The following is a 12,566-nucleotide window of genomic DNA, read 5'->3' as shown; positions in this document are numbered from 1 at the left end:
TATAGGCTTTTTTAATAAGTCAATGTGAGGTGTGGACTTCCTTGTAGTACGTAATTATTTTGTTTCGAGATGTATGGCTGTTGTCTTGCATAACCTGTGTGTTATTTGTGTTACATGCTGCTGCACAAGAAATTGCCCCCGGGGATAATAAAGCCTCCTTGAACCTTGAACCAACTTAAGAAAACACATGCAATTAGACAAAACGCAAGCAAGTTATTATTATTAATCAACCTGTACATGAATTGACTTTCAGACCAGTTTGAGCAATTAGCAGCTCCAGGCCTCATACTCCTATACAGATTAAATACCTGCTTTATGCTGATGACCTTATTTTGGTTTTTCCAACCAGAGATTTCAATTTGATTTATTTAATTGTATCAAGAATGCCTTACACATGAAAAGACATCAAATACAATCGAGGATAAAAACGCCAAATAACACCTGTCAAGCAGAACTGGGACGTTTCCCATTACTGTTAGATATACTGTACAGAAACAAGCTATTACATTTTGGACGCATCTTAATTTTAAAGCACTAAAAACGCAGGAGCTGAATCCTGAAAACAGTGCCCTTAGTCAGCTGATGAGGTGAGCAGGTGAAGCTAAATAACCAGGCCTCCATCAGCACTGATTTAACACAACAGAACAAAACAGATTATGAATCATTCAAAAGATAAATATTTAGAACACTGGAAAAGTCAAACAAAAACACAAAGCAGACTAAGTTGTTGTTTGACTCTTAACAGAGGATGTAAATTGGCTGAGTATCTGCACACTATCAGAGATCTAAAGCAGATTCTGACTAAATACGGGCTTAGTGACCACCAACTAGCCGTAGACAGGAAGACTCAGACATCGCTGTCCATAGAGGAGTGTAAATGTGCTTACTGCTCAACGGGGGAGATAGAAACATAGATACACTTTCTCCTCCACAGTGAAAAATTAACTTCTCTTTGCACTTTGGAAAAATAGCCAAAAAAATAACAAATTTCCAAATGTTAACATCAGAAAAGAAGATGGAAGTTCTCCAAGGAGAAGAGACAGCCGCTCCACTGGCAGCTAAATATGTATCTGCCTACCAACAACCTGAGGGAATCACCACTATAACATTCCAACATTACACATTGGTTTAGTATTGTACAATAACTATATTATACGAAACTGTTATATTGTGTTCTGTATTTGGTGTGTTGTATAACTATCAGTGCAGCATAGAATCGATGTGAAACCTACGGTATGTATTTAATATATATATATATATATATATATATATATAATATGCATTTTCTGTAAACAGCTTTGGCAACATGTTTTCTTTTTTCATGGCAATATAAATACAAGGCTTAAAGTATTCCGGCCCCGTGCCGGATCTCCACCGTGCGGCCGTGAGGAGAAATAAATAAATACAGTACATTTGGGAACCTGCGTGCGGTTTTATATTTTCGAGTCAGTTTATTTCACCTACCAATAATAGAGGAACGCAATGCAAACTAACGCAGAGCTTGAAGTACTCGGGGCTGGTGCTGGATTTCTGGGGTTTGACCATTTTAGAAAAATAAATTTTAAAAGTCCACATGGATTTTTTTTTTATGCGTTTGGTAGGGCTGCACGATTATGGCCAAAATGATAATCACAATTATTTTGATCAATATTTTGATCGCGATTATTCTCACGATTATTTGTTGATTTTAACCAAAACAAATTTTATCGTCACGTAGGCTATTTATAACTGCGAGAGTGAGTGTGATGGACGCTACTCACAAAGAGACAGCTGACTCATTATGAACGGGTCCAGCACGGGTCAAATGGCGGATACACACGTGCTGTGTATGAAACGTCTGTATCGTCACTGCGCTGCATTTTTATGAACTATGATATTCTCGTAATGGGTCACATCTCTGGTCCAGCAGCTCCGTCTCACACGCTATTACTCTACCAACTGAAGTCAGTTGCATTCAATAACTTCTTCTGTGTTCTTCGCCAAATTTGATTGTGGGAAGTCAAAATCGTGATCGCAATTAAAATTCGATTAATTGTGCGGCCCTAGCGTTTGGTTTAACCAATTATCAAACTTCCATCGACCACTGAAGTTGACAAGTTCTAGCCAATCAGATGCAAAGGAGGGCGGGTCCTTGCCAAAAAGCAAGAGTGTGGTCTCCATGGTAACGCGGCTAAAAAATACAGCTTTAGTTGAGAAAGGAGTTTGCAAACAAATGGCGCTGGGCATGAGCGTATGTTCAAGTAAGATACTTACAGTACGGCAGCAGCGGTAAGAAAGTGCTTGCTAGTCATTAGATGCTAGCTTGTCACAAAGCTTCGTTCTGTACACTGTCATACGAGTATGTGTGACAGAATGCATGCCAGGATTTGTATCCCCTGAGTTTAACTGGTGCCCTTCGAATTGTTTAACTGCTGCACTTTAAATTTACCTCTTTAAATGAAACAAATGGCGACGTGGAAGACTAAACAGGGTTTTCCATTGTAACATGGGTCTCAGTTACCTACATAAATACGTATATTTGTCTGGTACATTAAGGCAACTTGTGAATTGTTTATATAGTTGTTTTAATATTGTGGATTAATCGACAGTTTTCCATGCACCATAGCTGCATAAAGGCCGACTGATAGGTCTATCTAGCCTCCCTGTCCTCTAATGTAATTTCTGTTTTAATTTAGTTTAGTTTAATAAGGCTTTTCAATTAACCATTTTTCCCACCTGTCTACCATATGAGTTACATAGGAGGTAGGCTGCTCAAATTATCAGGCCGTTTTCACCTGATATTTAATGTATCCCATCCCCTGAAATGCAAAGGGTCTGCCCTGTCATCATGAGTGTTATTCTCTGTTTACCAGGTCACAATAAACAACCTGAGACAATATGGAGAGGTCTGTTGTTTAATAACAAAAGTTACATAGGGGGATGGGATACATCAAATATCAGGTGAAAACTGGCCTCATATTTTGGGTCCCGCTACAGACCGTTGAGAAAGACGGGTTCAGACCAATGATTTAAACACTGGATATAAGATGTCTTGCCTCGTGGAAATACGTTTGTCAACCTACTAACATTATTTACCGAAGGAGGCTGACAGCGGAGCTGTATTCAGTTGCCCACTTTTCTACAACAACCTAACTTAGCTGTTGCCATGGTAGTGTTTATACAACTATCTTAAAATTATGTTTTGAGAGGAAAACAATGTTAAAGTTGTATGTGTCTTCTTTTGATTTAATTTAATTTTACTACTTTGCACAAGCAAACTTTTGTCAAGTAAAATAATTATAATACTGTGAAAGCCGTGAGGGCATGAGACGTGAGCATAAACTGAATATTATTAATATGTTATATTAATAATTATATTATTTTAATATATGGACAGGTGGCATGAGAAAGGAGGTCTCCAGGCGGCAGCCATACCCAACACTTATAAAAAGGGCGCTCGCTCCCTGCGGGGTTGAAGATCAAGCTGTTCCACTTAGCGCTCCCTCTAGAGGCCTGGAGAACCGTTGTGTAGTGTTTTTTTTTTTTTTTTTTTTTTTTTGCATTTGTTTTCGGGGTTGTCTGCTTTTTGTTTTACATCGGTATTTTTTCCGGGTTTGTGTGCTTTTCTTTTTGTATAGTTTCTGTATTTACAGCGTATTTATGTATTTGGTTGTGTGTATTTGCAGAGTGTTTGCTGAATGTTGTGCATGTATTGTCAAATTAATGAAGGTGTTTTCCTAATTTGCGTGTTTTGTCTGTTTGCATGTTTTCTTAAGTTGCAGGGCATTTGCCTCTGTCAGACACCATAGAAAAGACCATAAAGGTTTTTTTTTTAATGTGGATTTGCAGCCTGCTTGATTTTTTTTTTTTTTTTTTTTTGATTTTTTTTTTTTTTTGGTGGTGGTAAAAAAAACCTTAAATGCAATGACAGAAGTGAGGGGACAGTCAACGAGAGAGCGTTCTCCTGTTGATACCTGTCTATAATTTCTATTTCTTGTTCTTTTCCTCTCCCCCTTTCTCTACAAAATGTTCATCTTTTCCTGCATGTCTACTCCTTAACAAACTTTCCCTTTGTTCCACTATTTCAGACATAAAGAAGCATACTCCAGATGATAACCCAGACAAGATAACACTGGAGAAAGCCATTGAGTCGCTGAAAGAAGTTATGACGTAAGTTGGCATGACCTTACCTTTCTTTTATGACGATCACACAGCTAGCAATATTTGATTATTTCAAACACCTCATGTGAACACTCATATCTCCTATTAAGTCTTGAGCTTTATATAGGTTTAATATAAGTAATAATAATATAATAATATAGGTAATAATATAGGTGATTTCAATTATAGATTTTGTTTAAGATTTATAATCCTTGACATATCTGAGACCAGGATTTGATGAACTCTTTGATATGTCATTGCATTTTCTGATCTTTACGACGAAAATGTGCACTTCCAAGCAGTGAATGGCTATTGTAGAAGATAATGAAGATACAGTAGTAATATAGTAAATGATTCAGGGTTTTTCCTGGCTCAGAATGGTATGACATTATTACTGGTGTTCTTTAATTTAGGCAAGGTTTGCCACCGTTACACCCTGAAATGCTGGTCAAAAAGCTGAACTTATAAAAATAATGAAATAATTCATCCACTTTGTCCCCTGTTTTTAGTCTTGAGTAGGAAAGTTAAATTATGGTATTGTTCTTGATATGAAACAAAAATGAGCAGTGAATCCACACAATTAAGTAGATGGAATCAGCAAATGTATGACAGTTTTTCTTGATCAGGGGTTGGCAATTAATTTTCCTAAGGGGCCACATGAGAAACAGGGACTGTTGGGGAGGGCCGGACAAATAGGCTAAACTCAATTCTGCTCAATATTAATTGTATCTCTTTATAACGAGCAGTACATTTTAAGGTCTTTAATAAGCTGTAAATAGTAAGTGCACAAATGTTATGATTAGGACATGAAAAAAGTGAAGCAGACATAGCACAAAATGTAATTATGTCACTATTTAATCAACATACAGTACATGAATGAAATTGTGACCAAAATGTCTGTTTTTTGCCAGTTTTCAATGAACAGCATTCAATTAACAAAGTGCTATTACTATTTTGTTTGTAGTCTCGCTACAGAATTAGCTTTTTTTTTAAACTTTTGTCTTGAAAAGAACATTAAAAAGTGATGCGGACATGCCGCAATTCCTCAAATAAAAGCCAGGGCCTTTAGTTACCTGAACCGCAGAAGTTACCCAGCTTTTATTTGAAGCAGGCTTTTATTAGTGGCAGGCCTTTATTTCTAATTCCATCTGTTTGATGAGTATAGTTTTTTTATACAAACCGTTTTGAATGAAAAGCCGTAGCGTTCCACTGGACAAAGATCATTAATTCTTTAAGAAAATATCACCACAGTCAGAAGGACAACAGAACAATTTGAACTGAATTTTGAATCTGTTAAATTAAACTTGAATGCACATTATATGAAAGGCATTTTCCTTTAGATTATCCACACAATTTTTTTTCCGGACTTAATTTGAGGCCGGCCTTTATTTGTCTGTGTTGACCACGCCCCCAGCCACTATCAGAGTCTTTATTTGAACAATTATGGTAGTACAAAATGCCAACATTATGTCACTATTTTGCATTTCATATGCAAATAGGCCCTCGCCTTGCAGTTTGGATTTTAGTTCATTCATTAGTGCAGTCACATCAACAGCAAATTGCAAGCAAGAACTCTCTGAACTCTCGAAGTTCTGCTCTAAACTTTTTAAAGCACTTTGCCCAGGCTGAGCCACCTGACAGCTGTGAATCTCCAGGTTTCCCGCATAGTCATTGATCTTTCTTGTTACGGTTCGCCTGGAAAGCGGCACATTCTCAAACGCCTATTTGTTCTCTGGGCATATTAGCGCAACAGAGTCCACCAAACACTCTTCAATAAATTCCCCTTCAGAAAATGGCTTACGGTTTTTGGCAATCTTGTGGGAGATTACAAAGCTGGTCTTAACTGCTTCATCTCTGGATGTGCAACGCTTGGTAAAAAGCCTTGTTGCTTTTGCAGTTTAACTAGCAAATATTCACATGTTCGTGTCCGGGTCAAGTTGTATTTCTCTGCGTGTTTAGTAGTAGTAGTCTTGGCGATTCAAATTATACTGCTTTAACACAGCAATCCTTTCTCCGCAAACTTAGGACACAGCTTTACCTTTGACTTCAGTAAATAAATACTTTGAAGTCCATGTTTGGTTAAAAACTTGGTACTCTGGATGAATCTTTATTTTTTTCCCCATGAGCTGACATTTTTGAGGGATAACAGTTCATTTGCGTCTATGCTAACATCTTGTGAGCTCAGTTCGCGGCTCTCTAACACATTGCAGTTCTTCTACTTATTTTAAATTGCAACTTGCAACCAGAGAAGAAGAAGCTGCATACGTTGCCGCAAAAAAAGCAACGACACCGTTCAAAATAAAAGCAATGCAGTTGTATTCTATGCAATGCACGTTTGATTACTAACTTCCCATTGACCTCATGCGGGCCGGTTAGGGCTGGATGTGGCCCCCATGCCGTACAATAACAAGACAAGTGATAGATTATCAAAATGTTTATTGACTTGGTTTCTATTGGTCAACTAATTGATTTCTTAACTAATTGTTTCAGTACTATTGACATTAACAATAACATTTTACTTCCCTTCTCCCTTCCCTCTCACATAGTCACATCAATGAGGACAAGAGGAAGACTGAAGGCCAGAAGCAGATCTTTGATGTTGTTTATGAAGTTGACGGCTGTCCTGTAAGTTTGAGGATAGCTGGTGTTAAAGTGTCTGTGGTTGTGTTGACCAACCAAGGGCTTTAACATTGGCAGAATTTAGGTAATACAGATCTGAGGTCTGGAAAAAAAATCACTAGCTACAATAAAAAATAGCATTGGGTTTTGTCATGGGACTGATGATGACCTTATGAATTCCATTTTTTAAATTTGTATCAGGAGAAATGTAAACAGCAACAAAAACACTCATATTCTCTGGTCAAAAAATATGACTGGCATCTTAACATAAAATTTGACATTAAGAAAACATCTATTAACTTTGATTAGTTTTGAGTGCCAATCATTGATGTACAGTGGTGCTCAAAAGTTTACATACACATGCTTAAGTTGACTAAAAAGAGAATCAAAAATCAGTTTTGGAAATTTATTTTAATACCTAAATTAAAAATGAGGTAAATCCAACCTTTAGGACACCAATTTTTCTTTGTGTGAATAACGTATTGTAAATAAAATAATGTTCTTATTTAAAATACAGGGGTCATAAGTATACATACCCCTATGTTAAATTCCCATAGAGCAGGCAGATTTTTTTTTAAGGCCAGTTATTTTCCTGGATTCAGTATATGCATCCTGTAAAGTTCCCTTGGCCTTTAGATTAAAATAGCCCCACACATCACATACTCTTCACCATGCTTAGAGATAGGCATGGTTTTATTTCAGTTAGACTAATACCTGGTTTGATTTGCATTGAGAGATGATTTTATATAAAGTATCCCATGCCTATCTCTAAGCATGGTGAAGAGTATGTGAGGTGTGGGCTATTTATAATTCTAAAGGCCAAGGGACCTTTATCAGGATGCATAATATCCTGAATCCAGGAAATAACTGGCCTTTAATAATAAAAATCTGCCTGCCTCTATGGGAATTTAACATAGGGGTATGTATACTTATGACCCCTGTATTTTAATAAGAACATTTATTTATTTACAATACGTTATTCATTCACAAGAAAATTGGTGTCCTTAAGGTTGGATTTTACCTCTTTTTTAATTTAGGTATAAAATAAATTTCCAAAACAGTTTTTTTTATTCCTCTTTTTAGTCAACTTAAGCATGTGTATGTAAACTTTTGAGCACCACTGTAAACACTGAGTCAGCCTGCCCTTGTCTTTACAAAGTTTTGCCTCCTGTCGGCGCTAAATACAGTCTGCCTGTCAAGTACAATAACTTGATCTGGGACTACGAAAGATGTGGACACAACAGTCTTATTTCATCCATTTAATTTTCCTGCGACTGAACATTTGGAATAGTGTTAGGTCCATGCTAGGTTGGCTAAGCTGTATGCCTATCTATGGATTTTCCATTAGTACATGTTTGTGTATCTGTATGTGCTATTGTGCTGGCATTAGGCTATTATTTTCTTTTACTGGCAAAAGAAAACTAAGAGTAGCACTGTTTTCCTCGTACAGCAATGTTCCAATTAAGTGCAAAAAAGTGAGTAGTCAGTTTTGGCTACATTTCTTTTGATTTAGTAAACAATCGAAAACTACTTAAAACCAACATATAAAATTTCAATCTGAAATATTACAAATATAATTATATATAATATTTTTGCTTCTTGTTGAATGTGGACACAAAAGACAACATGATTGTTTTTGGTACAGCAGCTACAGCTCAGCTAATGCTAGCGCTGTTAACAGTAGACAAACAAACGTTACTACTTAGCTTGCAGGCTGCACGCGTGTACTCAAGCCAGTATGAGTCTGTATTTTCATATTCTATGTGCTTTCTAAATGGCACCTGTTTAGGTGATGAAAAAGATTTGAGTTTCCCGTCCTGCTTGGCACCAACTGCTGACATTACTTAGACTTATCTGCTCCTCGTCACTTTGGTGAAATCCTAACTATTTTTACACAACTGAGGTTTTGTAACCCTTTTTTATCAGTGTCTTTTATCAAGCTTGAGAGGATAACGTGATTTTAATGTTCATGTCAGTTCTTCTCTATAAGGCCAATCAGATTTCTTTTTTTATATATTTTAATATTTAATGCTCAAATGCAGCCTGTTATTAATATGTACTACACTCCTCAGGCTTATACATTGTCTGTTCACTATGAGCATGTAGTTGTTGTACATTCTGTCCACAAGAGGGACAACTACTACTACTTGAAAACTAAGCCAAACGGTGCTGTCACTAATATTTTAGTGATTTTATAAGCAACCTGTTTCTTGCAGATTGTCACATTACTGACAGGGCTTGTTATTAACTTTTTGAGGCACTTGTCCTTTGGACAATTCAATTCAATTTTATTTATAGTATCAATTCATAACAAGAATTATCTCAAGACACTTTACAGATAGACCACACTCCGGAATTTACAAGGACCCAACAGTTCTGTTTCCTCCAGACAAGCAACATGCGACAGTGGCGAGGAAAACTTCCTTTTAGCAGAAACCTCGGTCGAACCCAGGCTCTTGGTAGGCGGTGTCTGACGGGCCGGTTGGGGTTAGAATGAAGAGTGGCAATAACAAAATAGAAAAAATTAGTAGTTTGTAGCAGTTCTTTGTGGTAGTTCATGGCATAGCAGGACGCTGTGCAGCATTACAAGGCACAGCAGGGTAGCAGGACGTTAGCAGGACGTAGCAGGGCACCACAGTGGAGCAGTTAACATGCATCACAGAACGTAGCGGAACCATGGCAATAGCTGCTACCCTGATTTCGGAGCCTCTCTGATCCAGGGGAACATGCTGGGGAAAAAAGACATAAGGACTCCGGGGAATGACTCCCCAGAAATAGTTAGTACAAGCATTTCTGGGACATGGATGCACATAAATGAAAAGATGGAAAGATAGAGGAGAGAGGGCTCAGTGTATCAAAATAAGTCCCCGCTGTCTAAAACTATTACAACAAACAAGAGAGACGAGGTAAGAGAGCTCCAGCCCGGCCGGGCCAGAACTCTCCCCAACCGATCGGGCTGTATGCCAAGTCTCCCTTTGGTTCTATTTATCTGATTATATGTTAGATAAATCTGAAAACTATGTGACTAGCTACTACTCCCTAACAATATTCGATTCATGCCCTAACTAGTGTATCAAAATAAGTCCCCAGCTGTCTAAACTATTACAACAAAACCAAGAGAGACGAGGTAGAGAGCTCCAGCCGGCCGGGCCAGAACTCTCCCCAACCGGATCGGGCTGTATGCCAAGTCTCCCTTTAGTTATATTATGATAGATAAATCTGAAACAATGTGACTAACTACTACTCCCTAACATATTCGATTCTATGCCCTAACTATAGCTTTATCAAAAAGGAAAGTCTTAAGCCTACTCTTAAATGTGAGACGTTGCTGCCTCCCGGACCCAAACTGGAACCTGGTTCCACAGGAGAGGAGCTTGATAGCTGAACGCTCTGGCTCCTGTTTCTATTTTTAGAGACTCTAGGAACCACCAGTAACCCTGCATTCTGGGAGCGTAGTTCTCTCCTAGGGTGTGTAAGGTACTATAAGCTCTTAAGATAAGATGGAGCCTGACCATGAAGAGCTTTGTAGGTGAGAAGAAGGATTTTAATTCTATTCTAAATTTTACAGGAAGCCAATGCAGAGAAGCTAAAACAGGAGAAACGTGATCTCTTTTCCTGGTTCCTGTCAGAACACGTGCCGCAGCATTCTGGATCAGCTGTAGAGTTCTTTATGGATTTTTCAAGCAGCCTGATACAGAGAATTGCAGTAATCCAACCAGAGTAACAAATGCATGGACTAGTTTTTCTGCATCATTTTAGACAGGATATTCCTGATTTTTGCAATATTACGTAGGTGAAAAAAGGCGATCCTTGAAATTTGCTTTAAATGGGAATTAAAGGACATGTCCTGATCAAAGATGACTCCAATTCTTCACTGTGGTGCTGGAGGCCGTGATGCCATCCAGAGTAACTATCTTTGGATAGTGCGTCACGAAGGTGCTTGGGTCCGAGAGCAATAACTTCAGTTTTATCGGAGTTTAACATTAGAAAATTACAGGTCTCCAGGTTTTAATATCTTGAAGGCACGTTTGAAGTTTAGCTAACTGATTAGTTTTCCCGGCTTGATTGAAAGTTAATTGAGTTATCATCTGCATAACATGAAAGTTTATGAGTGTTTCCTAATAATACTGCCTAAAGGAAGCATATATAAAGTGAACAGGATTGGACCGAGCACAGATCCTTGTGGGACTCCATGACTAACGTTGGCGTGCACAGAGGATTCATCGTTAACATTAACAAACTGAGATCGATCTGATAAATAAGACTTAAACCAGCTTAGAGCAGTCCCTTTAATGCCAATTAAATGTTCCAATCTCTGTAATAAGATATAATGGTCAATGGTATCAAATGCAGCGCTAAGATCTAATAACACAAGTACAGAGATAAGTCCTTTGTCTGAAGCAATTAGGAGGTCATTAGTAATTTTCACAAGTGCTGTCTCTGTGCTATGATGAACTCTAAATCCTGACTGAAAATCCTCAAATAAGCTGTTGCTATGCAGAAAGTCACACAGCTGTTTGGCGACTGCTTTCTCAAGAATCTTAGAGAGAAATGGAAGGTTGGATATAGGTTTAATTACAGCTACTTTAAAGTGCTGTGGTACATAGCCTGTTAATAAAGACAAATTGATTATATTTAGTAGTGAAGTGTAGCCTAGTCGGGATGGGATCTAAGAGGCAGGTTGATGGCTTAGATGAAGAAATAATTGAATTAAATTGATAAAGATCAAGTGAAGCAAAGCAGTCAAAACATGTATCTGGTTTTACAGCTGTTTCTAAGGTTCCTGAGTTTAGAGATAAGTCAGTGCCAGTTAAAGGCAGGTCTTGGTGAATTTTGCTTCTAATAGTTATAATTTTATCATTGAAGAACCTCATAAAGTCGTTACTACTAAGAGCTATGGGAATACTTGGCTCAGTAGAGCTGTGACCTTCTGTTAGCCTGGCTACAGTACTGAAAAGAAACCTGGGGTTGTTCCTATTTTCCTCTATCAATGACGAGTATACGCTGCTCTGGCATTACGAGGGCCTTCCTATACGTTTTAAGACTATCTTGCCAGGTGTAAACGAGAATTTTCCAGTTTGGTGGAGCGCCAGATCTTCTCAAGTTTCCGCGATATTGCTTTAATTTGCGAGTTCAGTGTTATACCATGGAGCTAACCTTCTTTGTTTTATTCTTTTTTTAGAGGGGCAACAGAGTCTAGAGTCATTGTAGCGAGCCTGCTGCCCTATCAACAAAATGATCGATTTGGGAGGGACTAATAGCATAGGAGTCCTCCGTTACTTTGGGACTTGGTAATGAATAAATGCTAACTGAATCGTATCCTTAAATTTAGCTACAGCACTATCAGATAGACATCTTGTATAGGATGTTTTGCCTAACGGCGTGTAGTTCAGCAGTATAAACTCAAAAGTTATCAAACAGTGGTCAGATAGAAGGGATCTGTGGGAACACTATTAAATGTTCAATTTCACACTATATACCAGAACAAGATCGAGGGTGTGTGTTTAAAACGGTGAGTCGGTTTATGTACACTTTGAGAGAAGCCAATGGAATCTAATAGAGAGTAAACGCAGTGCTAAGGCTTCATTCTCATCGTCCACATAATATTAAATCCCCTACAATATAACTTTGTCCGTTTTAGCACTAAGTTCGATAGAAACTCTGCAAATTCGGATAAAATTCAGAGTATGACCAGGTGCTCGGTACCCTATAACAAATAGAACTGGTTGCATTGATTTCCAACTTGGGTGTGAAAGACTAAGAACAGACTTTCAATGAGTTATAATTTAGTTTATTTTAGAAGAAAA

At 37.9% G+C, this 12,566-nt stretch overlaps 1 protein-coding gene across 3 annotated transcripts in view; it reads left to right on the top strand.

The window, feature by feature from the left end:
- ect2 (epithelial cell transforming 2) overlaps window positions 1-12,566 on the top strand; it is a 128,337-nt gene that overhangs the window by 72,137 nt on the left and 43,634 nt on the right. For all 3 annotated transcript variants that reach the window (XM_032511617.1, XM_032511619.1, XM_032511618.1), the window contains 2 exons: window positions 4,068-4,149; window positions 6,687-6,765. In XM_032511617.1, coding sequence (XP_032367508.1) covers window positions 4,068-4,149; window positions 6,687-6,765 — 161 coding nt within the window. The remainder of the gene's footprint in view (window positions 1-4,067; window positions 4,150-6,686; window positions 6,766-12,566) is intronic.

Source organism: Etheostoma spectabile, unplaced genomic scaffold, assembly GCF_008692095.1.
Source record: "Etheostoma spectabile isolate EspeVRDwgs_2016 unplaced genomic scaffold, UIUC_Espe_1.0 scaffold395, whole genome shotgun sequence".
Lineage (NCBI taxonomy): Eukaryota > Metazoa > Chordata > Actinopteri > Perciformes > Percidae > Etheostoma > Etheostoma spectabile.
This window is presented reverse-complemented; position numbering and strand designations above follow the sequence as displayed.